General features: G+C 44.0%; 1 protein-coding gene across 2 annotated transcripts in view; it reads left to right on the top strand.

The window, feature by feature from the left end:
- The window catches only part of PCSK2 (proprotein convertase subtilisin/kexin type 2), a 244,114-nt gene that overhangs the window by 187,859 nt on the left and 29,187 nt on the right, over positions 1–27,068 (top strand). For both annotated transcript variants that reach the window (XM_032248043.1, XM_032248044.1), the window contains 2 exons: positions 8,274–8,362; positions 15,292–15,467. In XM_032248043.1, coding sequence (XP_032103934.1) covers positions 8,274–8,362; positions 15,292–15,467 — 265 coding nt within the window. The remainder of the gene's footprint in view (positions 1–8,273; positions 8,363–15,291; positions 15,468–27,068) is intronic.

Below are 27,068 nucleotides of genomic sequence, written 5' to 3' on the forward strand. Positions count from 1 at the left end.
CAGAAAAGTAGCCATAAAAGGAAAAGAGGTTAAAAAAAAAGAGGAAAAAAATCTCCACATCAAAATTATCCTAAAATCCAAAATTCCAAAATATCTGAAAAAAAAAACCTAAAAAATGAAAAATGAAGGTATCAGTTTATACCACATGAAATTGGTTCTATGAAGCAGTCTTGAAAAAGACTTTATAATAAGTTATTTTTAGTTTGTTCAGGGTGATAAATGCATGAATAACATCTATTTTAAAGAAAAGTAAATGGGGGGGGGAAACATAGGCAAAAACAAAAGCATGGACATGAAAAGAATGAATTGCAGCTGAAAAATACAGCCTGTGGAATAAAGTCTCAATAAATGTGATAAAATACAGCCTGGATATAGTTAAGGAGATAATTATCAAATTGAAGATAACAGTCTGTTTATCGAAAACCTAGAGCAAACATGATTCTTCATGGTGAAGCTTTGATAATGTTCTCTAAGTCTGGGATCAAGATGTGGGCTCTCTCTACCATCTCTTTAATTCAACATTATTCTACCTTTCATAGCCAATCAAATAGTTATAAATCTAAGAAAATGTGTGAGATCATTAAGAAGAAAATTATGAAATTTACCAAAGACATAAAGGAGTCCTAACTTAATAGAGTGGCATACTAAGTTCATGGATAAGAAGATGGAGCAATATAAAGACATGTCAAATTAATCTATTAATTCGTTGCAATTTCAATTAAAGTTTCAATAGATTTTTCAGTAGAACTAGATGAAATTATTTTAAAATTGATATGGAGAAACAAGTGGCCAAAATAGAAGAAAACAAATAAGGAGCAGGAAAAAGAGGAAGAGAACGAAGATAAAGAAGAAGAAGAGGTAGAAGTTCAACAACAGAACAACAGCAAGATGGGGAAGCTTTGCCAACTGGATACCAAAAACATTACATAACAATAATAATATGAGATTGTACGGTTAGCACAGAGAGAGACAAAAAAGACCAAGAAACAGAATAGAGAGTGCAAAAACAGACGCCACATAAAAGGAAGCCTAAAATATGAATAAGATAGCAATTAAAATGATGAGGAAAGGATGAAGCGAAGGTATTCGGTAAATGGGATAACTATGCACATGGGGAGAAGCAGGCATCCATGCCACACATTGAGCATAAATAAAGAATTAAAGACCTAAATGGATATAAATCTTTTAGGAAAAAATAAAGAAAAACATCTTTATGATCACGACATAGGAATGGATTTCTTTCTTTTTTTCTGCAATTGATTTAGAAGCTTATTTTGCCAGTTAGGGATCATGACCCATGACACAGCCTTAGGCGGTCCTGCGAACAGGTGCCCAAGGTGGTTGAGTTAGAGCTTGACTTTATATGTTTTAGGGAGACATAGGACATTTATCAGTACATGTGAAGTAGACATTGGGTGGTCTGGAAAGGCAGGGTGTCTTGAAGCAGGGGCTTCCAGGTTATAAGTAGATTCAAAGATTTTCTGATTGGCAATTGGTTGAAAGAGTTATTATCCAAAGACCTGGAATAAATAGAAAGGTGTGTCTGGGTTAAGATAAGGGTTTGTGGAGACTAGGATTCTTTTCATGTAGATGAAATCTCATAAGTGGCCACTCTTAGAGGCATTAGATGACAGATGTTTCCTGTTCTGACCTTTAAAAGGTGCTAGAGTCTCAGCTAATCTCTTCAGGATCAGAAGAATATCTGGAAAGGGCAGAGGCTCTCTGCAGAATGTAAATTAGGGATAGATTTCTTTTTTTTTTTTTTTTTTGAGTCAAAGTTTCCCTTTTTTTTCCCAGGCTGGAGTGCAATGGCGCGATCTCGGCTCACCGCAACCTCCGCCTCCTGGGTTCAGGCAATTCTCCTGCCTCAGCCTCCTGAGTAGCTGGGATTACAGGCACGCGCCACCATGCCCAGCTAATTTTTTGTACTTAGTAGAGATGGGGTTTCACCATGTTGACCAGGATGGTCTCGATATCTTGACCTCGTGATCCACCCGCCTCGGCCTCCCAAAGTGCTGGGATTACAGGCTTGAGCCACCGCGCCCGGCAGGGATAGATTTCTTAAGCCACTAAACCACATGGAAAAAGAAATGATTAATAAAACTGACTACATTAAAATTAAACACTTTTATTCAAAAAAAGTCACAGTAAATAAATTTGGAAGACAAGCCACAGACTAGAAAACATGTGCAGAAAATTTTATGGAAAACAGGCTTAATATCCAAAATTTGTAAAGAACAACTATAAATAAATAAAAGTACCGTAATAGAAGAAATGGGCCAAGGTTATTAACAGGCAATTTACAGAAAAGAAAATGTAAGCCAAATAACCTTGCAAAGATTACCTTGCTGGTGATGAGGAAATCCAAAATGAAGCAATAACATCCCATTTCACACCAAATGGACTACTAAAAATGGTAACATTCAACAATGATAAGTGCTGAAAAGGATTGAGCAACAGGACTGCTCATACCTTGAAGGTAGTACATAGCCATGTAACCTGTTTTAAGTTCTGCAAGGAGACCCCAGAGAAACTCTTCCTTATGCGTACATAGAAATAATAAACAAGAATGTTTCTTTTCAAATTATTTGTAATAGCAAGCAAATTGCAAACAATCTAAATACCTACCATTAGAAATATAAATAAATAAATTGCAACATACTTATAAATGAACTACTACACAGCACTAAAAATGGATGAACCAGAATTCATAAGTTAACTTCAGAAATTGTAGTGAATAAAGCCAATTTTACATCAATTATATACTAGGAAATTTTTACATAGAGTTTGAAAACATGCAAATAGTGGCATATATGTTTATGCATACCTGATTATAAAGTCATAAAAGCATTCTGAACAACAAACTTAGTACAGTCATTACCTCTGAGGAAGCAAGGAGAGGAAAGAATGACATCAGAGAGGGTCTCAATTATATCTATAAAGATTTATGTTGTTTCTTGGGGTTTTTTTTTTTTTTTTGGAGACAGTCTCATTCTATTACCCAGGCTGGAGTACAGTGTCACAATCTTGGCACACTGCAACCTCTAGCCCCCAGGTTCAAGCAAACCTCATGTCAGCCTCCTTAGTCACTAGGATTACAGGCATGTGCCTCCATGCACAGCTATTTTTTTTTTTTTTTTTGGATTTTTAGTAGAGACACGGCTTCACCATGTTGGCCAGGCTGGTCTCGAACTCCTGACCTCAAGTGATCCACCCACCTTGGCCTCCCGAAGTGCTGGGATTACAGGAGTGAGGCACCACACCTGGCCTATAAAGACTTACGTTTTTCAAAAATAATCCAAACTATGAAAAATGTTTGGCTTTGACGGATTTGGATGGTGGCTATATGAGATTCATTGTTATTATTCACTGAAATTGTCTATATTTTTTTAAATATTTCATAATTTCACATTTTTAAATAATAAACCTGAGCCAAAATCGAAACTCCAAAGTGTTAGACAGGCCCACTCACCATTAAAAGACCCACTTCCATATACCAGCCTCAGAGTGTGCATTAAATAAACAAATGCCAAAAGTCCATCATGCACCCTGAGCACACCTAATGAGAAGGCAGGGAAATTCTATGACTAGACAAGGCAGCCATTTTTTTCTGTGCATCAAGCACTGCTTGGTACTGATCCTTGTCACCCAACATCTCTGTGGCATCTTTCAAATTAGTTTATTTCACTTATAATTTCTCCTTCCAAACAGGTTATCAAGTAGTATCTAATAAAATTATAGGAATAATCAATAGGAATAAAATTAAAATGTGCTAGTTCCGGTTATCCTAGTAGCTATAACAAATAAATCTTGGCCCTAAAATCTTAGTGGCTTAGTGGCTCAGCACAAAAAAAAAAAAAAAAGTTTATCACTCACGCAGCAGTCTCTGTGGATCTCTGTGTTCCTGGTGGAACAGCTCTCCTCCAAGCAGTGATTCAGGGATGCAGACTCCTTTCATCTTTGGCATAGGTTTCCAATGTTGCTCGGCTTCTTTGCATCAAACTACGTGAGAGGAAAGAGCACGAATAATTGCCCAACGGTGATGTATACGGGCCAGGCTTACAAATAGCTTTTACCCATCTGCTCACATATTTGCCATAACTCAGTCACATGGTCACATACGAGTACAAGGGATGATGGGAGCCTTACTGCAGCCTGGGAGAAAAGAGAATTACTGGTGACCATTCAACATTTTCTGCCACCAACAAAAGCCATGTTGCAAAGTGAGAGACAATGTTGTACCAGAGTACTTGGGTGAATGTTGATGTGGTTTGGCTCTGTGTCCCCACCTAAATCTGACCTTGAATTGTAATCACCATAATCACCATAATCCCCACGTGTCAAGGGTGGGACCAAGTGGAGGTAATGGAATCATGAGGGCAGTTTCCCCCATGCTGCTCTCATGATAATGAGAGAGTCTCACAAGATGTGATGGTTTTATAAGTGTCTGGCATTTCCCCGGCTTGCACTCATTTTCTCCTTCCTGCTGCCTTGTGAAGAGGTGCCTTTCACCATGATTGTAATTTTCCTAAGGCCTTCCTAGCAATGCTGAACCGTGAGTCAATTAATCCTCTTTCCTTTATAAATTTCCCAGTCTCTGGTATTTCTTCATAGCAGTGTGAAAATAGACTAATAGGAGTATTAGCAAATGAATGAACTAAGAAACCAGCAACAGCAAGTGTAATTACTTGGTTACTTTTTTAGTCATGGTTCGCCAGAGAACACAACCAGTAGGATGTGTATACATACAAAAAGAGGTTCATTATAAGGAATTGGCTCACCTAAGTCTGGAGACTGGCAAGTCCAAAATCTGCAGGGTAAGCCACCAGGCTGGAGACCCTGAGAGCCAATGGTCCAGCTCGAGTCTGAAGTTAGCCTGCTATCGAACCAGGAAGAGCCAATGTTACAACGGGAGTCTTCCAGAGAATTCTCTCTTCTCAGAGGAGGCCAGATACTTCTGTCTGTTTAAACCTTCAACTGACTGGATGAGGCCCACACACATCATGGAGAGCAAGCTGCTCTATCTAATGTCCATAAATTGAAACGTGAATCTTATCCAAAACACCCTTGCAGAAACACCAAGAATAATGTCTCATCGAATATCTGGATACCTCGTGGCCCAGTGATATTGACAAGTAAAATTAACCATCACAATTTCAATCTGCATGTTTCTGATAGGATTACATGATAGTTAAAGATTATGGTTAAGAGCAGGGCTTTGGAAGCAGCAGACTTGAGTTTGAATTCTTGTTCTGTCTCCTATTTGAGAAGTGTCTTCGTATCTATCTAAGCCTCAGTTTTCTCATCTTTAAAATAGGGATAGTAATAGGCTGCCGTGAGGATTTAATAAAATAATGCATATAACACTCTCAGCACAGGGCCCATCCCATAGTAGGTGTTGGTAAAAGACAGTTGTTTTATTCACATTGCTGAGTATATCTGACGCTATACCTTGAGTGCAATACTCATATAGAAATACATGCTTTTGACTGGAAAAGCTAGGCAAGATTATCAAATCACTCTAGCGAAAAAGCCAGCGGTGTGGATGGAAAGGGCATGCCCGTTCTGTCTCTCAGGAAATCCATAGGGTTGGGCATAGGGCCTCAGGTTTTCATTTGGACACCCCAGCAGCCCCTCAAGACAGGCTGTTCACAAAAGCCCCAGTATAGTCACCATGACAGTCTAGGTGTTAGCCCTCACTCCCCACACATGAGCCATGGTGTCCCGCTAGCCTTGTTCATCCATCGTATCAGTAATCTACTGCCATGATAATGCTGCATAACAAATTATTCCAGAATTCAGTAGCTTGAAACAATAAGCATTGATTATTGTTCCCAAGTATGCAGGTTGTTTGACAGTTCTATTGATCTGGACCAGGCTAGGCTTGTCTTGGCTGAGCTCACCCTTGTGTCCCTGGTCGGCTGGCACGTTGCTGGGGGTCACTGGTTTAGGATGGCCTCACTCACATGTCAATGGATGGCTGTTGGCTGGGGTGTCAGGCATGACAGGTTATGTGTCTTTCATCATCCAATAGGCTAGCCTGGGCTTGCTCATATGGTGCCTATACAGGGCAGCAAGAGAAAGCAGAAAGGCCACAAGATCTCCTGAGGCCCAGGTTCATCACTTCCGCCACATCCTTTCAGTCAAAGTAAATTACAAGCCCAGTCCAGATTCAAAAGCCCAGGGTTGTGAGAAGGCTTGGTGTTAGGAACAACCGTCAAGAAGCCTCTATTTGTGGCTGATTGTTAATTAGTGTCGCCTAATTTAGCAACAAAATGTTTCCTCCCATATGTTCCTCTGGAGAGCCCATGGCATTCCTCTCCCACTCTTAGGAGCCAATATTAAGGATACAGAAGACTTATTTAGTATCTTTATTTTATTCAAGCTGGTTCACATGCACTTGTCCTCCAGCCTTCGGTGAACTGTTTTCGGACAGGAACAGGTTAATCACCTTCAGGGAGGGTTGTGGCATGGTCCATTAGTTCCAGATTTGGCTAGCCACTTTCTCACTGTGCATTCTGGGCAAGCATTTTGGGAGATCTTGTCAGGGTCAATTATTAAATAATAATAAAATTAGTGCTGAGTTGAATTAGATATGGAATTGTCTTTTAGTTAAAATTTATCTGTTTAGCATGTACCAAACAGCAACCAAGCAAGCCAAATTTAATCAGTGTCCACTAAAGTTTTATTTTAAAACATGTGTGCATATAAAGCATATGTATACAGTTTATATGTGATATGTAGTTGACATAGGTATATGTTTAAGTATATAATATTTGGAGATATATAAGAGTCTATATTACATACACAAATATAAGTGGGCTGTAAATATCTAAGTAGATATAAGTATATATGATTAAATACATTTACTTAAAGTATATGTGAATCAATATAAAGTATGCATATATTTTATTATATAATGTGTGTAAGCTTCCAGACCATTTCTGCAGCATTTTACTTAGAATTTAGAGTAAAGGTAGTCATGAAAGACTCTCTCATCAAGTTCAACCATTACTAAGCACTTTGTCAAAAATCTCCAATGTGCTTTGCAAAAAAACTGAAAGGCAAGTAGATAATGGTTTGCGCAGCACTGTAAGTTTTCACAGAGCTTTAACACAAGGGCCGACCTCTGCAGTGACACTGAGTTTACATATCTGGGTACATGATATGTGGATTTCATTCTTGTTCTAAAGAGAATTTTGAGGCATGAGATATGTAGCCTTTATGGAGGCAGGATTTACTTTGACTCATACAGAGACAGTGTGTGTGTGTGTGTGTGTGTGTGTGTGTGTATGTGTGTGCTTTCAATTCTTAGATGTGATTTTTTTTAAAGGGCAGGTGCAATAGCTTTGCTTGTCCCAAGAGGATGACCCAAATAGTGCACTGGTTGACACTGCAGAAAGAGAAAATTCCTAGGGATCTGTAGTCGATGAGCCCCTTCACCCACATTTCCTGATTGTATGCCACAGTTTGAACAGTGAGTGGAAAGACCTGTGCATTCCATAGGTCACACTCACACTGTCCCAGCAGACCTGGGAGTGTGATCCATTTGATTCTGTAACTGTTCTACCCACCATTAAAATGGACTTTTCTGGCCAGGTGCAGTGGCTCACAGCTGTAATCCCAGGAATTTGGGAGGCTTAGGTGGGGGTCACTTGAGCCCAGGAGTTTGGGACCAGCCTGGGCAACATAGGGAAAACCCCATTTCTCCAAAAACTTAGCCAGGCATGGTGCACACATCTATGGTCCCAGCCACTTGAAAGCCTGAGGCAGGAGAATCACCTGAGCCCAAGAAGTCAAAGCTATAGTGAGCCAAGATTGCACCACTGCACTCCAGCCCGGGTGACCGAGAAGACTCTATCTCAAAAAAATAAACAGATAAATAAATATAAATAAAATAGACTTTTCATGGTTGGATCTGGTAGTTCCAGATGATTTGTACCATCGGAATCTTTTGCATCTTGAATGCTGTTTGGGTCTGAAAACACAGCACTCTGAGGATTCAGTTTATACTTGTTTCAGTTCTCTATTGCGGCTTAACCAACCACCCCAAAATGGAGTGCTTTCCAGAAAACTAAAAGGTACATAATGATTTGCTCAGCACTTTAAGCTTCACAGAGCTTTAACACTAGGTGGACCTCTTCAGTGCCACAAGTTTCACTTGTACGTGATATGGAGATTCATTCTTGTTCCAAAGAGAATTTTGAGCCCATGAGAGATGTAGCCAAATTCTTCTCACTGCATATCTAATGTGTCTTTATATTCTTTCAAAGCCATGGCACCCGATGCGCAGGAGAAGTTTCTGCTGCCGCCAACAACAATATCTGTGGGGTCGGAGTAGCATACAACTCCAAGGTCGCAGGTAAGCCGTCCCTGCCAAATAGTAGGCCCCTAGATGGCATCACACTGACCTCAAGGCTGATGGTGGCCCAGCAAAAAATCCCACTGGTGCACGAAAGCTGGGATCCACAGATTTACCACAAGTGAAAAAAAATTGTTTCTTATAACCAGCACAGTAATATCCATACAATTTTAAATTTTTAATTTAAGCATAATATAAATTCAAAAAAGTGAACAAATCTTATGTACACATCTCAATGGCTTTTCCAAAACTGGCCATACCCATATAGCGATCAGGAAACAAAACGTGACCAGCACCCCAAAGCCCTTCACGTTCCCTTCCAGTTACTACCCAAACACCCAAGAATAACCATAATCTTGTTTTCTAACAGCAAAAATATTGGTTATTACCAGTTTCTGAACTTTATATAAATGGAATTATCAGTCACCATTCTTCTGTCAGCACCAATAACATTTTAATGACACTCAAATATAGACTATAGAGTACAAAGCGGGATGTACAAATTGTTTGTAAACATACTCAGAGCTCTTCAAAATGTTTTGCACAATGGTACTCATCTTTAAAAAAATAAATTCCACCTAGAAGCTTTTTCTTATGTTTCATTGGGTAGAATATGTAACAATCTCCTCTTTATGGAGTCTTTAGAAATGAGAGTGACAAATTACTGAAAATTTAGAAACCAACATCCCTCCCCTATCAGAAAAAAAAAAAAAAAAGAATGAGAGAGAAAGACAGCGACTGAGAGATTTATAAGCTTTCAACGAGATATCTGAGAATGGAGTGGCTCCAGTCTTGTTCCAAGTTTTGCATCAAATTGGTTCTTAATTTTTTGTTTTTACAACTGTCTTGATATTTTCTTTTCCTGGCAATTTAACAGAAGCATAAACCTACTTTTTGCTGAGACTTGCATTTCCATGAAACTAAATAAAGCAAAAGTAACCTGTACAAACCCACTATTAACCTCTTTCAACACTGCTTGCTAAGAGGCTTGCCTGAACTGGGTGCTGAATTTCACAAAAGAACCCATCTGGCTGTTTCTGAAATGTAAATAGAGGAGGCTTTTCCCCTGGGTTTCAGCTCTCCTTACTTTAATGCTGGCATGAAAATGTCAGGAGCCATTATGAGCTCCAGGGAAAGAATACCACTCGGTTAATATTTTATAAGACAAGCTCAGATCTGGGAGATGGTATCTAAGTGAGGCGGGTTCTCTACTCACAGGACAGAACTGGTAGCAACTGAAAAATTCAAACCTGAAGGAAAAAAGTAAAATGACCACCTGCAAAAGTTAAAAGAGTTGGGGGGAGCTCATAGCTTTCTGGAGGTTCCTGGGAGCTTCTTTTTCCATGTTTATCTTCCTTTTTTTCCTCCTCTCTTATTACTTGCACTCTGAAAACATCAGAGCATTGAGTGCTCATCAAATGTACCTAATTCTCCTGCTCCCTTAGTCTGCACTCCCTGAAAGCAAAATCCAAGACAAGGAGTCTGGGCAAGCAGTTAATGCGGGAGGTGGTCGCCGGAAGCCAGAGTGAGGGAGTAGGGGAGGAAGACAGGAAAGGAGTGGAGGCCAACGAAGATAGTCTCATGGACAACATGGGCCCCGTCCTGCAGGTGATTCTCTGAGGGGTTGTGGAGAACACCCCTCAGAACTGACCCTGCTAAAGTGAGGAGACTGTGGGATTAATCTGCCAACTCCTATCATTCCTTGTTTGGGGATGGCTGCCATGCCTGTCCAGCCTTCCCAGCTCGCTTGGACTGAATGGAGCTCCTTGGCCAGGGAGGAGGCCAGAGGACCCCAGCAGGTGCAGCAGGCCTCTGCCTTGCCTGCTGAATGCAGCGTGACTGGGCTTCTGTGAAACCCCAGGACAGCTAGGGCGTCCCAGCAATGCTTTGAGGTTCTAGAAACCAAGAACAGCCACCCAAAGATTTTGAGCAAGGGAGGCCCTTTCTTTCCCACTCCCTTAGCCCCAGCTTGGCTCCCCTGTGACCACGTACGCTGGTTCTAACTGCAAGGATTGCGAGGCTCCAGTCCCATGCCTGTGCCTTAGGGCACCCAGTGTCCTCTGGCTCCCTGGGGAGACAACGTGAATTCTTTAGGTAGCACTGGAGAGTTACTCATGGATTGTAAAAACAGCAGAGTTTATCTTACAAATTTAAGGAAAACATTTTATTCATCCTGGATGGCAATTCCAAAAGCTGGCTGATTTTTAATTATTTGCTAAAAATGAGCCAAACCCTCCAGAGAATCTTTCCATTCTGGAGCTTTCTGGGCTCAGGAGGTCTAAAGCGCCACCTGGTGGCCAACTTGGATCGTTGCTTGTCTCAAAGTCGAGGTGTTCATTGCAGGTTAGGGGGGCGCCCCTGCAATGTCTGAGGTCCTTGCCTAGCACCCTTACACGCTGTCTCCAGAAAAAGCCTAAAGTTAAAATGCGGTTGAATCTTAGTCCAGGAATTTAAAAAACAAGAGTAGAAATGCGATTGTAAATTGAGTCCTCTGAACAGAAAAGAGAATTGAGCATGTCTTCATCTGCCTGTCTTCTGTTCATAAATTTTGCTCATTTTTCCATCAAGGCTTCTGTCTTTTTCTTGTTGATTTGTAGGCATTCTTGGTGTTTCCCAGAGGTTAGCCCCAACCCATTTTAATCAGTGCAAAGATCTTCTCCTTCATTTCTCTTCACACCTGTCTTCGTTTCAAACTCTGGGACTTGCAGACCCACACATACGGGATGTCCCCAAAGTCATCCTGCAGTCTTCAAGCTTTAATAGCCAACATTATTTGGAAGTTTATATACATTTCCTTTTTGACTTTAGTTGTACAAATTTTGAAGAAAAATATTTACATTATTTTTTTATTTTGAAAATACCTTTGAGTAACCCTCTTTTGAAAAAGGACCCCATTCTTTTCTTCTTTCTTTTTTCATTTTAACTTTTTAAGTAAATGACCTCTTCAATCAAAAAGGCTGAGTCAAAAAATGAAAATTAAATGTGTTATTCAAAAGCCACAAAACCAAACAAATGTACCACAAACATAATGACCTTCCAAATGATAGTTCTTGCAAATTTGTCAAATGTATCTTAAAGCTTGAGACTGCATCTAGGAGTCATAACACTGTCTCCTGCCTTCAGGCCTTTTGTATGGTCCGTAGTAGCTGTGAGCACCTTCCCGTTGCAGGAGATGGAAGCTGGCAGACTGGGCCCCTGCCCCACACAGCTCACAGTGGAGGAGGAGACAAAGACAGGGAGCAAAGACAGGGAGCAAATTAAAAACATCAGATAACAACTCATGCAAGAGGACAGAGAGTAACGGGAACTCAGGGACAGGAGGTGACTGGGGGTGGGTTTCTGCAGAGACTCTCAGAGCAGCCCCAAGATGGGACCAGACCAGGTGGGTTTGGTCCTACTCACCTTCCTTTTTAAACCAAAGCATGCAGATTTACACGCAGGGCTTCAGGGTGAGGTTGCCTTTGATTGGAGATTTTGAAACCTATTTTAAAACCACACTGTTGACCATTGTGAAAATGCCCTGAAGTTTTTTTACCAGCTATGAATTGCTTTCACATATTATTATCATTATTATTGTTTTTGGCCAGTGAATCTCATAACACTGCAAATAAATTTATATTTTAACTGAACTTTTCAATAAACAAGTAAAAGATCACTGTATGTACAATGACAAACAGTTTTCAGAACCTAAAACCTGGATGAGCATGAGCTTCCTCCTCAGCCTCCAGGCTAACATTCATGAGCACAAAAAGTGGCACTGATGGGCACCGAGGTTTGTGGGCAGACGTAGCATTTACTGGAGGCAGGGGCAGGCACATCTTGTGCACCAGGAGCAGAAGCAGAGGGGATGCATCTCGAATCCACTGAGCCATGCGGCCCCCAGAACACCAGGGCTAGCCACAGTGCATGCTGCACAGGTACTCGGGGAAGGCTCTAAATGAATGGAAGGGACCCACAGAGTCACCTCTACTCATTAATGTGCTGTGCAGGCCTGCCCCGGTGGCAGATAGAAACACTTGATACACGTCTGTGTCTGTCCATGCCGATCAAATACACACATCAGCATTTTTAGGGATGTGAAGACACTGACTCCTAGCTCTTTTGATTTCTTGATTTCTCTCTCTCTCTCTCTCTCTCTCTCTCTCTCTCTCTCTCTCTCCGTGTGTGTGTGTGTGTGTCTGTCTGTCTGTCTGTCTGTCTCTCTCTCCCCCTCCTTCTCTCTCTCCCTCCCTTCCTTCCTCCTCTTCCCCCTTCCTCCTTCTCTCCCTCTCCTCTCTCTTTCCCTCTCCTCTCCCTCTCTCTCTACCTTCTCTCTCTCCCACTCTCTCCTTCCCCTCTCCCTTTCTCTCTGATTGTTCTCCCTCTGCCTCTCTCTCCCATTCTCTCTGCCTCTCTCCCTCTGTCTACTCTCTCCCTCCCTCTCTCCTTCTCTCCCTCCCTCTCTCCTCTCCCACTTCCTCTCTCTCCCTCTGTCTACTCTCTGTCTCTGCCCCACATTGCCCTGTAGCTCCTAGAGCATCCAGGGGCAGAGGAGAGGCCCTCCCTAAAAACTCTTGGGTCACCCTGAGCCTCTGTCTTGGCTGCTAATGGTGCAGTTGCTTGCAAAATTAATACTGTATCTCATTCAATTAATGCATGCCTCATTCCTCCTGAGCTTAACAAGATTAAAAGAATGCCGGGCGCCTGGCCCCGAATATGAATGAGAGCCTTGCTCTCAGTCTATGGCCACCCCATAATGTTAAAACAGTCAGAAGATTAATGCACATTCGCTCTGAGGTTCTTGTGCAGCACAAGGGGAGCCCATGAGGGTGATAAGAGCTGCAAAGAGGAAGAGGGTTCAAGGCACAGCCAGAAGTGCCAACCACAAGCCCTGGCAAAATCCAGGGCTCCCATTGGTTGGTTTGTGGGATAGCAGAAGCCTGCTTTGGCCAGGGTTGAATTTCTCTCACCTTCCAGTTGAGGTGGGCCATTTGGTCCTGGTCATCTGGCCGCTAGACAAGTTAAAGAGCATCTGAGCAAGTGAATGCCTCTCTCTGTTTATTTCCCACCCATACAGTGGGCATGACTTTGCACAAGAAGAAGCTGCATTGATCAGTTTATTCTGTGGATTTATTGGCCACCTGCATTAAATAAACTTTTTCAACAAAAAAAAATATAGGTGGACCAAAAGCAAAATACAGAGTCTTAAATTTCCTATCTCCTTAAAAAATGAACCATCAAATTTAACATCTGGAAAGTTCAAACTAAAGACTAGGCTTATTCTAGATAAGATTCCTCCAGGAGAAAGACTGTTAACTGATAACTGGATGTTTGTTGGCAAAAATGGTGGTTTGACTTATGGGTTAATGATAGAAGATGGATGAGCAGAGCTTGTTATTCATTCTTCTGGACCTGTTATTTCTGTTGGGGAGAAAATCAACTAATAAGGCAATAACGCCAGATATTTATTTACCAAATATTTGTCGAGCTTAAAATAAACACCAAGCATCATGTTGATCCTCAAGGACATGGAAAGGAACAAAACAGACACTTGCCCTCCACTCAAAGACCATGCCGTCTAGTGGTGTATGAAACACTCAGATAAACAGTTGTGATCCAAGGTTAAACATGCATTGAGGTCAATTGCAGTCCAAGCACAAGAGGAGGACTATGAGCACTGAAGAGGAAAGTAAGAGCCTCGAGTCTCCTGAGGTCTGAAAGTAGGAGACCCTCAGCAAAAGAAGCAATTTCATGTCCATTTCAGGTGTCTGGCAAGAATCTGGGTGGCTCTTACTTCTATTGATGTGCTTGCCATGTCAGAGAGTGAGGCTTGTGAAATAGTGTCCTTGAGGCATAATGTCCTTTGGCCATGGGGGACAAGGAAGGAGCTTTGGGGTCCAGGTTTTGACTGTGCATGGCCCAACCCCTTCATTCCACAATTGTGGTAGGTGGAAAGACTTCAGTCAGCTTCACTAGCACTCTAAGCTCATTGCCACGGAATCCTGAACCCACTGACCCGTCCAGATGACAAAGTCTGTAGAGAGGAACATGGCCTGGTCAGTGAAGTTTTGAGGGTAGAGATGGAGAAACAGTACGCCCATCCCAATGGCAGCTGCTGAGCTCCCCCTGGAGAGGCCTTTTGTGGATGGCCAGAGGGGGTTGGAGGCCTAGGAGCACCACCCCTGTGGGGGCAACGTAGGCACCTTCACCCTGTGCTCCCTGGATCAGGTTTATGTGCCCCTCACTATTCTGCACTGCAGGGCTCTGCTCCTTCCCAACACCCAGCAATAAATCACTCCCACAACGCATCAGAGAGGAACACAAACTTTACAGCAATGCTGTAGGGAAGAAAGGGGGGAGGCGTCTGACACAGAATTACTAATACAGTTTAGAATGGCCATTCAGGCTTTCTCTCCAAAGTCCCTCTCAGCCACAGTGCAACTGAGAGTTCCTCCTTCCTGACCCCACCCATTCCTGTACTGCCCCTGCGCCTCTCTCTGCCCCCTGCCTGCTGGAATTTCTCCTCAAATATCAAATATCGATTGCCTCTCGCGTCTATCATATGCAGTAGCTTTCTTTCTCCCCTAAAACTTGGCTGCAGCTGACACCCAGTTCTCTGAGGCTGGACTCCTACTTAGAAACAGGCTTATCAAAGAAGCCCTTCAGCAAAGGTGGTCTCTCCCATTAGGAATTCTGATAAGGTTTGCTAGGGGAATAAATTGTCTTTAAATCACTACACAAGCAAAGACGTGGGTGGGATGCAGAAAGGAGCAAGCAGGACTGTCTCCACCTCCTTCTTGATCCCTGGACTGCACAGTGTCCCCAGGGCACCTGAGGTCTCCCACCCTTCCAACCACACCCAGAGCCCAAGCCCAAGCCCTCCTCCATCTCCTTGTCTCCTGTGAACTGGGGAACCCAAACCTGGTGTCCTCTGCTCGACGTGTCCACAGGCATCCGCATGCTGGACCAGCCTTTCATGACGGACATCATCGAGGCCTCCTCCATCAGCCATATGCCGCAGCTGATCGACATCTACAGTGCCAGCTGGGGACCCACAGACAATGGCAAGACAGTCGATGGGCCGAGGGAGCTCACGCTGCAGGCCATGGCCGATGGCGTGAACAAGGTAAGCGGGCCGGCCCCCTGGGCCCTGGCCACTGACAAGGCGGGGCAAAGCGGGTGGAGTGGTGAAGACAACTGGGTGAACCACGGGGCCAGGAGAGCAAAGGCGGGGCTGTCACCCTGTGTGCAAGTCCAGATCCTACAGGAATCTGACAGCACAGGGGCTTAGCCATGCGGGAGGCTGACTGTGGGGAGTCCTGTGAAGGATAAGGAGAGAGGGCAGAAGAGCCTCAGACATGATGCCCACCTGGCTCCTTTGAACGACAGTGGGAGGAAGGGGGCTGGGAATGGAGGGTCTCAGATGGCAGTCCCCCCCTCAAAGCTGCCAATCACAGGCAGAAAGGGGCCTGCACTGGCATCCCCACCACCTGCTTAGTCGTTGGCTGGGAGCAGTACACAGGACCTGAGGTCTCGGCGCACACAGGGTGGAAGATCCATGGGGTAGCAGCCAGGACTGCGACCGCGACGCTCCACGCTTGCGGGGCAGGAGGTCTGAGCATGTGTTCTCACAGCCGCTGCTCCGAGATTAGCCCTGGCTTGGACAGAACTGAGGAGAAGGAAGCAGGGCACAGCCTCCAAAGGGATGAGATGCAGGTCAGTGCTGCATAGGGAGGGGAAGGGGCCCTTCTCTGAGATACTGGGGCTGGAGCCACCCCAGACCACACACGAATCCAGGCTCAGGGACCAGAGGATTTCCAGATTCCTGCCTATCAGCAAGTGACTTAACCTGGCCTTTAAAAAGGTGATACTGTGGGGTCACGGAGCCACTGTGATGTGTAAATGAGATAAATATGCAAGTGCTTGGCACTGGGAAGCGCCGGCAAAGGGTCAGCATTTGTCCCAGTCTCAACTGTCACTTAAGCAACCACCCCAAAACTGCATTGCACAGAAGACAACTCCTGCCAGCCCGGTGGCTCACACCTGTAATTCCAGCGCTTTGGGAGGCTGAGGCGGGCAGATCACCTGAGGTCAGGAGTCAAGACCAGCCTAGCTAACATGGGGAAAACCTGTGTCTACTAAATATACAAAAAATTAGCCAGGCATGGTGACAGAGGCCTGTAATTCCACCTACTTGGGAGGCTGAGGCAGGAGAATCACTTGAACCCAGGAGGTGGGGCTTGCAGTGAGTTGAGATCACTCCACTGCGCCCCTGCCTGGGAAATAGAGCGAAACTTCATCCCCAAAAAAAAACAAAAAGAACACAACTCCTTTACTACACTTGGGATGCTGTGGCTCAGGAATTTGGACCAGGCATATTGGGGATGGCTCATCTCTGCTCCATGATTCCTGGAGCCTCAGCTGATATACCTGTTACTTGAGCATCTGTTACCAGACTGCTGTGACTTCAGCAGCTGTTCTGACACACCCGTCTACTTGCCACGTGTGGCACAGCTCCCACCCCTTGGCTTACACAGTCTTCTCAGGCCTGTCCTCACTGTCAGGCCAACAGCGGTCCCCTCCCTGTGCTCCCCGAAGTCTCTCTGTAATCGGCCTGGATGTGGGACTCACACAGCAAGGTCAGCGCCGTGTGTAGAGTGACAGTGATCTGGTTCTAACTGAGGGAAGGACAGTGCATGAGATTTCGCGTGTGGGCTTTTGGAGCTCCATTTTAGGATTTTTTTTTTAATTTGCTTCTTATATTTTGGTATATTTCAAATAGATGAAATGGCTATAGAAACCAGCACTATTATAAATAAATTATAAAATGCATCTGTTCCACATACACATTTAAATTATGTACAGTCTGTTTATGGAAAAATGCATAAACTCATTACTTATACATGGATAACACTAAAATAAGTGAACATGCAGAACACCGTGTGTTTAACTCCAGCATAAAAAAGAGAATATTGGAGAAAATAAGAGTGGGCAATTGAAGGCTGCTTTTCCCTACACTTCTTGAGGTCAGAGAGCATGTGTTTTCCTGCCCAGACCATCCTCGGGAACTGGCCAGGGGCTTGAGGACATAGTGGATGGGCTGTTCAGTGGGCAGATATGGAATTAATGCAGACACTAATGTTATGGTTGACAGGCTGCAAGTCACATCGAAATCTATGACTACAGTGGATGCCATTGGTGCCCACCTAGATCCCCTTTACCAGGCAGGCATGGGGGCCACCCCAGCTGCTGTGAGTGTTGGCTGCTGATGGCTCACAGTGGCCCCTCTCACAAAGCATTGCCCTGACAGATGGAATCTTCTCTCCCAGAAAGTTATGCCCCCCCACACCCAGGGCACAGCCCACAGCCAGTGACTAAGACAGGAGCCTGTTTGCCTCCAACAGGGAGGGGTCTTCAATGTAATTTATGCTCCATAGCCTCCTGTAGGCCAGGCCAAGGCAGGCTTTACCCAAGACTGCATAGCTTTGTGGTTCCTTCCCCTCTCTATCTTACTTCACTCCCTTGCTCACAGGTCGCTCCTGAGAGGCCTCCCTCAAGGAGTCTGGGGCAGCTGAATCTCTGTCTCAGGCTCTGCTTCTAGGGAACACCTCCCACAAACACTGCCCCAAAATTTACCTATTAGGTTTCCCTTTTTCCTCTGGCTGCCAGGAAGCTTAGAACTAAGTGTGTGCCTATTACCATTGGTGTTTTAGACTAGATTTTCTACCTACTTTTTTTTTTTTTTTTTTAAGACAAGGTCTCACTGTGTCACCCAGGCTGGAGTGCAGTGGCACAATCTCAGCTCACTGCAGCCTCAACATCCTGGGCTCAAGTGAACCTCCTGCTTCAGCCTCTCAACTAGCTGGGACTACAGGTGCACAACACCATGCCCAGCTAATTTTTTGTAGATATGGGGTTTCACCATGTTGCCCAGGCTGGTTTCAAACTCCTGGACTCAAGAGATCCTCCCACCTCAGCCTTCCAAGGTGGGATTACAGGTGTGCACCACCACACCCAGCCTCTTCTACCCCATTTTTCTCCATCTCTTCACCACTCACAGCCTCCAAAATCACCCCTTAGCTTCTGTCCCTGTGGCCTGTGTTTGTATTCCTAGTGAGTCTAAGCCTCTGAACAGTAGGCAATGTAAAATTTGTAAAAGAACTGATGAAATGAGCTCAGTCTGATTAGATTATATTTAGCCTGAGAAATCTAACTTTGAATCCTTACTAAATTGTTGCTTGCTTACACACATTCCTCATCTTACCAGACTAAAGCATCTCACTAGACAAAAATTGGCAAGTTCACATGTAACTTCCCCAGGGTCTCAGCATTAAACAAATAGTAAACAATGTTTCAAACAAAGTGGAACGCTTCGGCTCAGGGGCTGGCCAACCTTGGCCCACAGGCTGGATCTAACCCCTAGACTGGCTTTGCAAAGTCAGTTTCCTCGGAACAGAGCCAGGCCCTTTGTGACACTCCGAGCACCTCCAACCACAGCTGTCACAGGCCCCCGGGGAAGGAAGCACATAGGTCACCAAAGGAGGAGGCTCATTTCTCAGAATCAGGCTTTTCTGGCTACTGGCCCACGTTCCCATCTTCACTAAAGAGCCAGCACTGCACAGCAGCAGGTCTGTCCTGTTGCAGGGATATTTCAGCAGGTGGAGAGCTCCTCTCGACAGGGGAGAGTCCTGAGTTTTAACCTCAGTCCTGCCCCCAGTGGCTGGGGAACTTCAGACTAGTCAGTGCCTCCATTCCTCACCTGCAAAACGGTCTGAGACAGTGCTCCTCAAAGTGCGGCCATAGCCCACCTAGGAGAGTGAAAAATGCAAACCCTTAGCGCCTCCTCCCCCCGGCCCAACAGATGCCACATTTTAACAAGATCCCATTAAACTTTAGAAGGTGTTGCTTTACATGATCTTGAGGATCCAAATCTTGTAATCCTGAGATCCTAAGACCCTAAAATATGGTTTCTTAAAAGCCATAATGAATATAAAAGGGCAGCAGAGGTGACTCATTTCCAGAAAGGAGCAGCCTTGTATTTCCTCACCAGGGTGTTGGGTTGGACGGGCAGGTTGTGTGATGACTGAGCCACACGCCATTTGCCCCTATGTTGAAGGAACAGAGGCCTAGGTAGGTCAACTAAATAGGTTTCTGGTAAGAATGCACCAGAAGGGGCTGGACGCAGTGGCTCATTCCCGTAATCCCAACACTTTGGGAGGCCAAGGCAGGTGAATCACCTGAGGTCAGGAGTTCAAGACCAGCATGACCAACATGGTGAAACCCCATCTCTACTAAAAATACAAAAAATTAGCTAGACATGGTGGTGGGCACCTGTAATCCCAGCTACTTGAGAGGCTGAAGCAGAAGAATCACTTGAACCCAGGAGCCAGAGGCTGCAGTGAGCTGAGATTGTGCCATTGCACTCCAGCCTGGGCAACAAGAGTGAAACTCTATCAAAAAAAAAAAAAAAAAAAAAAAAGGAATGCACCAGGAGGGATCAGGGCAATGAGATGGATTCAGGCAAGGCTTCATAGTGTCTGGGACCAGACAGGCATCCTGATCCAATGTGGCTGCAGGACGCCAGCCCAAGAGTGTGTGGAGCGCTACGTGAGGGCTCTGCGGTCACGGGGCTAGGCCACGCCCACCCTGTCTGCTTCTTCCGGCATCTGTGGCTCTCACTCTCCAACCCATCCTTCCTCTTCCTTGAGGCTTATGCTTAGAGGTGTTTCCACTTGGATACCACCCCATTGGCACCCTTGCTTGTTACAACCTATCGGCCTCTGCTCCAGCTGCCGCCTGCCCCAGATGCTTTCTGAGAAATTTTGGTCCAAAATTAGGGGAGACATCATCCCCAAGATGAGGCTCCAAAACTAAGAAAATGTGGTTCTGTTGGGAAGGTTCAGAACTTGCAGGGTCAGAGGTCAGTCAGAAGGTTTCCAGCAAAACCCCTTTCTTTCTCCTCTGAAAACATCAAAGGATAGTTGTCTATATTCACAGCCTTCTCAGGCGCCTGATGGAGCAGCTTCTTCTGAGCTGTTGAATTCTTTCAAAGTTCTGAACAGAAATATGAGACTGTATGCACCTGTATTAGTCCGTTTTCATGCTGCTAGTAAAGACATACCTAACACTGGGCAATTTACAAAAGAAAGAGGTTTGTTGGGCTCACAGTTCCACATGGCTAGGGAGATCTCACAATCATGGTGGAACGTGAAAGGCATGTCTTACATGGTGGCAGACAAGAGACGAGAGCTTGTGCAGGGAAACTCCCCTTTTTAAAACCATCAGATCTTCTGAGACTTATTCACTATCATGAGAACAGCATGGGAAAGACCCACCCCCATGATTCAATTACCTCTCACTGGATCCTTCCCATAACATGTGGAAATTCAAGATGAGATTTGGGAGGGGACACAGTCAAATCATATCAACACCTCTTCTGTTGCAGGCTAAACCATGTCCTCAAATATTCATATGTTGGGGTCCTAATCCCCAGTACCCGAGAATGTGACCTTATTTGGAAATAAGGTCATTGTGGATGTAATTAATTAAGATGAGGTCATAATTGGAGTAGGGTGGGCCCCTAATCTAATACGATTGGTGTCCTTATTTCAAAGACCAAAAAAAAAAAAAAAGAACAGGAACATCTGGGCACAGATATGCACACAGCATGTGAAGATGAAGGCAGAGGCTGGAGATGCATCTACAAGCCCAGGAAAGCCAGAGACGGCCAACAGCCCACCCGGAGCTGGGAGAGGAATGGGATAGATTTTGTCTCCAGAACTTCTCGGAGTGTAATAGAACCTATTATATCTTCAGAACTTCTAAAGATGGATTCTACTCCTAGAAGTTCTGGAAATGGAAGTGTCAGCAAGGTTGGCTGACACGCCTGTCTCCAGAACTTCTAGGGAAGAAATTTCTGTTGTCTAAGTCACCCAGTGTGTGGTCCTTTGGTTGTTACTTTGTTCCTTTGGCTGTGGTCCTTTGGTAGCAGCCCTGGAAAACTAATGCACCTTCCAATCTGAGAACAGATGGTCAAAAAAGAGGTTTGGTAGTGTGGGAATGACCTGGTCACTGTTCAAGGTCACCTTGAGGTCACCTGGCCCTCTCCTTTACAGCCAAGATGGTCAAAAGTTGATCCAATGACAACTTTTTTCTGGTTCAGGGCCCTGAGAAGTCTCCCTCCCTCCCTTCTCTGACATAGCTTCCTCGAAGGAAGGAGCATGGGCAAATGCTCATGATGCAGTCCTAAGAGAGAAAGATGTTTCCAAGTTGCAGACAGTGCTGTGCTGAAATGTTCCCAATACCATCACATTGGTAGCCTGAAATCAGACATGGAAATTGACAAACACCATAAATGAAACCCTTTTATGCCCCCCTCAGAGAGCTGATTGTTAAACATTTACCAGCACACCCCTCTTTAGAAGACTCTTCTGACTTCCCTTAAATTATAGCACTCACATACCTATGTGTTCTCCCTGCAAGTAACAGCCACCCTTCCCTCATGAGTCTAGAAGTTCCTTTGGGAAGTGGAAAAACTGGAGGAAAAACACCTGAAACCTCGAGGTTTTATGTTTCCCCAACATGACAAGCTTCCCAACCAGAGTCCTAAGTTACCCCGAGACTGTGGAGGACAACCTTTCTAAGTAAGTCAAGGAAAGATCTCACACCTTAAGAGATTCAGCACTTTTACATTAAAGGCAAAGATCCCAGAAACACAATTATGAAATGGGAAACAGAGTCCTCGAAGCGAACATCACGGTGACAGCAGCTAAATGTCCATTGCTACCCTGTTTAGGAAATAATGAAGATGCTTTATTACAAGGTTATGCCAGTCTGCTGTTGAAATTCAACCCATCTGAAACAGCAACGGGAACCCTGACATTTGAGTGACACAATGGCAGTTTACAGAGAATATCTGCCAACAGGATCGGGTGGCAGGAAGTGACGTCCCTGCACTGTTTCAATGCCTGATCTCCTTGAGAAGTATTTTGATGCACAGACAGCCTGTTTCTTAATTGCATTATTCACTGTGTGACTGGAGAGAAACGGTTACACATCCAAGCCCCAGACCAAGTGACAGCAGGTGCCCAGGCGAACACTTGGCCGATCCCCCTATTCTCAGCAGACATGGATTTTCACTGAGAGGCACTTTTTTTGACACCTGAGGCCAAAAGAAAGTTAGGCAGGTAGGCAATGTCTGCCCTCTGTCCAAACTGACAGGACAGATGGTGGCAGTGCTCCACACCCCTGGGTGCCCTCATCATTTTCCATGGATTTCTGCACTGCTCCACTGCCTCTCAAAGTGGGATCTCTCTCTCTCCTCCATCTGCAGCCTCCCTGGCTGCAGGTGAAAAGGCCCTTTCAAGTGTGATAGTCCTGCAAAACATGCCGAGCCCACTGAAGCTTAAGAGAAAAAATTGTTATGACTGATCTTCAGATGACAGCATGAACATCTTTTAGAAAGTGGAGTGAGTATAATGAAAAATACATGATTTCTCATTTGACTTTTCCCCAGGCAGTGGGAATAATGTTTTCCTTGTTTCAAGGTGACAATTTTTGGACAACATTGTAGGATTTTGGAAGTGAGGGTGCACTGTGCATTAGTGAAGGTTTTCTCCCAGTGACTTCCACTGTCTGGTTTACTCTAAGGGAAAATCCACCTCTGAAAGGCAATCTTCACATAAACAAAGGAGTCAGATAATTACACAAGGGCACTTATTTCGTTTGTCTTTGAATTTTAGCATCCCTACATTGTTTTGTTTAACAACGTAGTAAGGATTAAAAGGAAGAGAACAAAGAGGAGATAGATAAGAGACTTTTATCGGGGCACCATTTCCAATTGTCTGACGCCTGCTTCACGCGAACATCACCCACCGGTTCCTTAGGGATTTGGAGTTTGCATCCCCTACATTTGCTTAATAAATACTAAAGAGAAGCGGTGAGGAGAGGGCAAGAAGGAAATCCTTTTTTTCTTTTATTTTAATCTTTAGCTTTGTAGGCTACATGTTGGGCTTACAGTTACAGCATTTCTCACATTGTGTATGGGAAGAAAGTGACAGTCAGAGATCCCTGAATTATGAAAGCGTTCAATAATTGACTTCTGTCTCAGTTTTGGATCTCTTAGAAGCAGATCCTGAGGCAAGATTTGGAAAGCAGTTTATTAGGGAGGCAAAGAGAATACCAGTAGTGAATGGGACGTGTGCAGGAAAGAGACAGGACCGGTTAAGTGTATGTTATCCTGCCAGCCATGACTCTCAGCAACTGGAGCTTAATGCCACCGGGAAACTTTAGAAAACCACATCAAAACTTGAGAACACACCCCAAAGGTATCCCACCCTGTGGCAAAGGAGCTGGAATAAAACCCATTAATGAAGTTTGCTCCCAAAAGGTTGTAAATGCCCCAGTGCTTTCAGCCTGAGGATGACGCACAGAGCAGCCTTCAGCCCCTTGGAAGGAAGCCTTTAGACAAAAAGATGGGTGCATATACTGATATTTGGAAACTCCCAGGCACACAGAATTCTAAGGTCCAAGGGATATGGGCCCACACACAACTGCCAAAGTGCAGCTTAAGCAAAACCTAACCTGAGACTTAGCGTCATCACTCCCTGGATAAATAAAGCACTAGCAAGATGATGTGTTTACTGTTCAGGAATAGGATGTAACACTTGCAAAGAAGGAGCTGCAAAGAACAGCCATTATGGGACACAACATCTTCTTTTCCTCCGACAATCACAAAGGGAATTCGTGTAACGCTGCAAGGCTCTTGAAAGTGAAACTGATTCATGAACTTCTTTCCACAACTTGAGGAAATGCAGCCACCCAGGGCAACCCTGGCATACCTTTTGCTGGCTCTGATGACTACAGTTCTTCTTAATCACTATTTGAAGTTGCTACTGGAGGAAATATTTTAGGAATATTTAAAGACAAGGCTACAAAAATTCTCTAGGGTACAGATGAGACGGAGCATTGATTGTTTATTCCCTAAGGGGCTGCAAAGGGCAAAGCACAGATCTGAGGTCTTCTTACAGCTGGAATGCATGGACGGGGACCACTTACAAGACAACTACCATCCAGGAAAGCAGGGGACAGAAGGTTGCCTGGGGAGACAGTGATTAATCAGGTGTGGGCGAGGGGAGGCCACAGTGCCACCTGCTGAAATTTAATCAGTCATAGGTCAGACGCCGTGGCAGCGAGTGCCAGGGCCTCTGGCAGACAATGAATGCCTCCTGCCAAGGAGCTCTCAGGATTACTCCGCTAGCCCAGATTTATGCTCTGCGGGCAGATGAAGGTCACAACTGAGCAGAACTGCTACAGCGTGGAATCTGCAGCTCAGCCTTGAAAACAGCTGGTGCTGTTACCATCCCTCCTTTCATTTTCTGGGATAAAGAGAACTACGAGAAAAGTCTGGTGGATTTCAGGTGATCCTTGTGACCAACTGTCTCATTTTCCAGGGACGTTCCTGTTTTCAGCACTGAAAGGTCCCACATCTCAAGAAACCCCTCAATCCTGGGCAAACCGAGAAAGTTGGTCACCCACCCTTTGGCGTTATTGGTAGCGTTGGCCTACCTGGGCCGAGTGAGAAAGTCACCCGGGGTTAGAGGCTGACGTGAATGTAAACTCAGCAGCACCTCTGACATCAGAAAGATTCATCACCATGATGGCTGGCTCCTTTGAGTAGTGAGACAGAATAACACAGGATTCTGGTCTCCAAGGAGGTTATACAGAAAAACAGACAATAATTAAAGACGACCACAGGTGCCATCACACACCGAATCGAGGTGAGGATTTAAACTAGAGGCCACGGCCGACTGCACCAGCCTTAGCTTGGCTGTGCCAGAGAACCTTATACCCTACTCCCGCTGAACTGCCACAGAGCCCAGAGGGGCTCTGCAGAGTCTGGCACTGACCAGTGAAAGTTCCAAACTACGGTGGCTCATGCCTGTAATCCCAGCACTTTGGGAGGCCGAGGTGGGTGGATCACCTGAGGTCAGGAGTTCGAGACCAGCCTGGCCAACACGGAGAAACCCCGCCTCTAAAAAATAAAAAAAAAATTAAAAAAATAAAAAAAAATAGAAAGTTCCAAGCTAGGAAGGATACTACCTATCATCACTCCCACTCACAACTCATTGATTAAAATGACTTATAAGACCTCACTCAGTCACAAAGAGGCCTGGTCATGGGCTGAGACCATGGAGAGTTTGAAATATTTAGCAAGCAGCAGCAGTGACTACCACAGTGTGCACCTAAACAGTTAGGTAGCTCAAGAGGTAACCAGTTTACCTAGTGAGGACAAACATGAGAACGTCAAAGATGTCTGTGAATAGTTTGAATAAAACTTTCATGAACTGTGAGTGCAGAAAGGCCATATTCATAAATCAATACATTGTTTTATGTATAATTTAAAATATGTTTATTTTAAAATTCATATTTTAATAACAGATTAAAGTAATATAATGGAAAAATGTCTGTAAGTCTAAATGCAATACACAAAAGAAAAAGGAAAAACAGAGTAACTGTATATGCATCTAGATAATAAAAATCTAGCTCAGCTTCTTAATACAGGAAGAGCTCTTAAAAACCAATAAAAATAATACTATTAGGCCAGGCAAGATAGCTCATGCCTGTAATCCTAGCACTCTGGGAGGCCAAGGTGGGCAGATCACTTGAGGTCAGGAGCTTCGGACCAGCCTGGTCAACATGGTGAAATCCTGTCATCTCTACAAAAAAAAAAAAAAAAAAAAATTAGCCAGGCACGGTGCTTGCTATGTGCCTGTAATTTCAGCTACTCAGGAGTCTGAGACAGGAGAATATCTTGCAGCCAGGAGACAAAGCCTACAACGAGCCAAGATCATACCACTGGACACCAGCCTAGGTGACAGAGCTAGACTCAGTCTCAAAAAAAAAAAAAAAAAAAAAAAGAATGCTATGAAAGAAAAAGAATGGGCAGAGGTTATTATCTTTTGGGTATTGGGGCTTTGCTAAGTTACTCACAAAGCAAGAATACAAATGAGCAGGAAAGACACAAAAAGATAAATTCAACTTTAGTGAAAAAATATATAACTCAAAACAATGAAGTACTATTTCTGCCCACCAAATTGGCAAAAATATTTTAAGAAATCACAATCATAACTCATATGAACTGAATATGGAGTTCTCATGCACTGCTGGTAAACACATACACTGTTAACAAACGTTATCAAGAGCAGTAATATGGCAGATAGACCAAGAATCATCATTCATTTTTTTCACCCAAAATTTCCTCTTTTAGAAATGCTGCCTCAGAAAATAAAGATACAAAGACATGTATAAGATAATGTTCATTTTAAACATACACTACTTTACAGCTAGTGCTTGACCGGTCCGACAGACCGGTCGTAACACAATTTGGTCGTAAGTTGAGTAGGCTATATGTACAGTACTGTGAAATGATGTTATAAAAATCTTTAAGTCATATTTTATCATAATTTTCTTTCATTATTGTTATATATCATAATTTTCTTTGTTCATTTTATGCCATTTGTATCATCTCTACACCATTTTGTTTCTTATTTTTACGTTCATCAGGTTTAAGTAAAACACTGCATTACCAGTACAACTGGTTTAATATTTACGAAACCTACAAAATTACAAAATACAGGTGCATATAAAAATACAAAATACAGGTGTAAAAAATACCATAGGAAACATTTTCCCAATTGCAAAATATATCAAAATATATAAACATGTA

This window comes from Sapajus apella, unplaced genomic scaffold (genome assembly GCF_009761245.1).
Source record: "Sapajus apella isolate SASKATOON/1434 unplaced genomic scaffold, GSC_monkey_1.0 scaffold65, whole genome shotgun sequence".
NCBI classification, from domain to species: domain Eukaryota; kingdom Metazoa; phylum Chordata; class Mammalia; order Primates; family Cebidae; genus Sapajus; species Sapajus apella.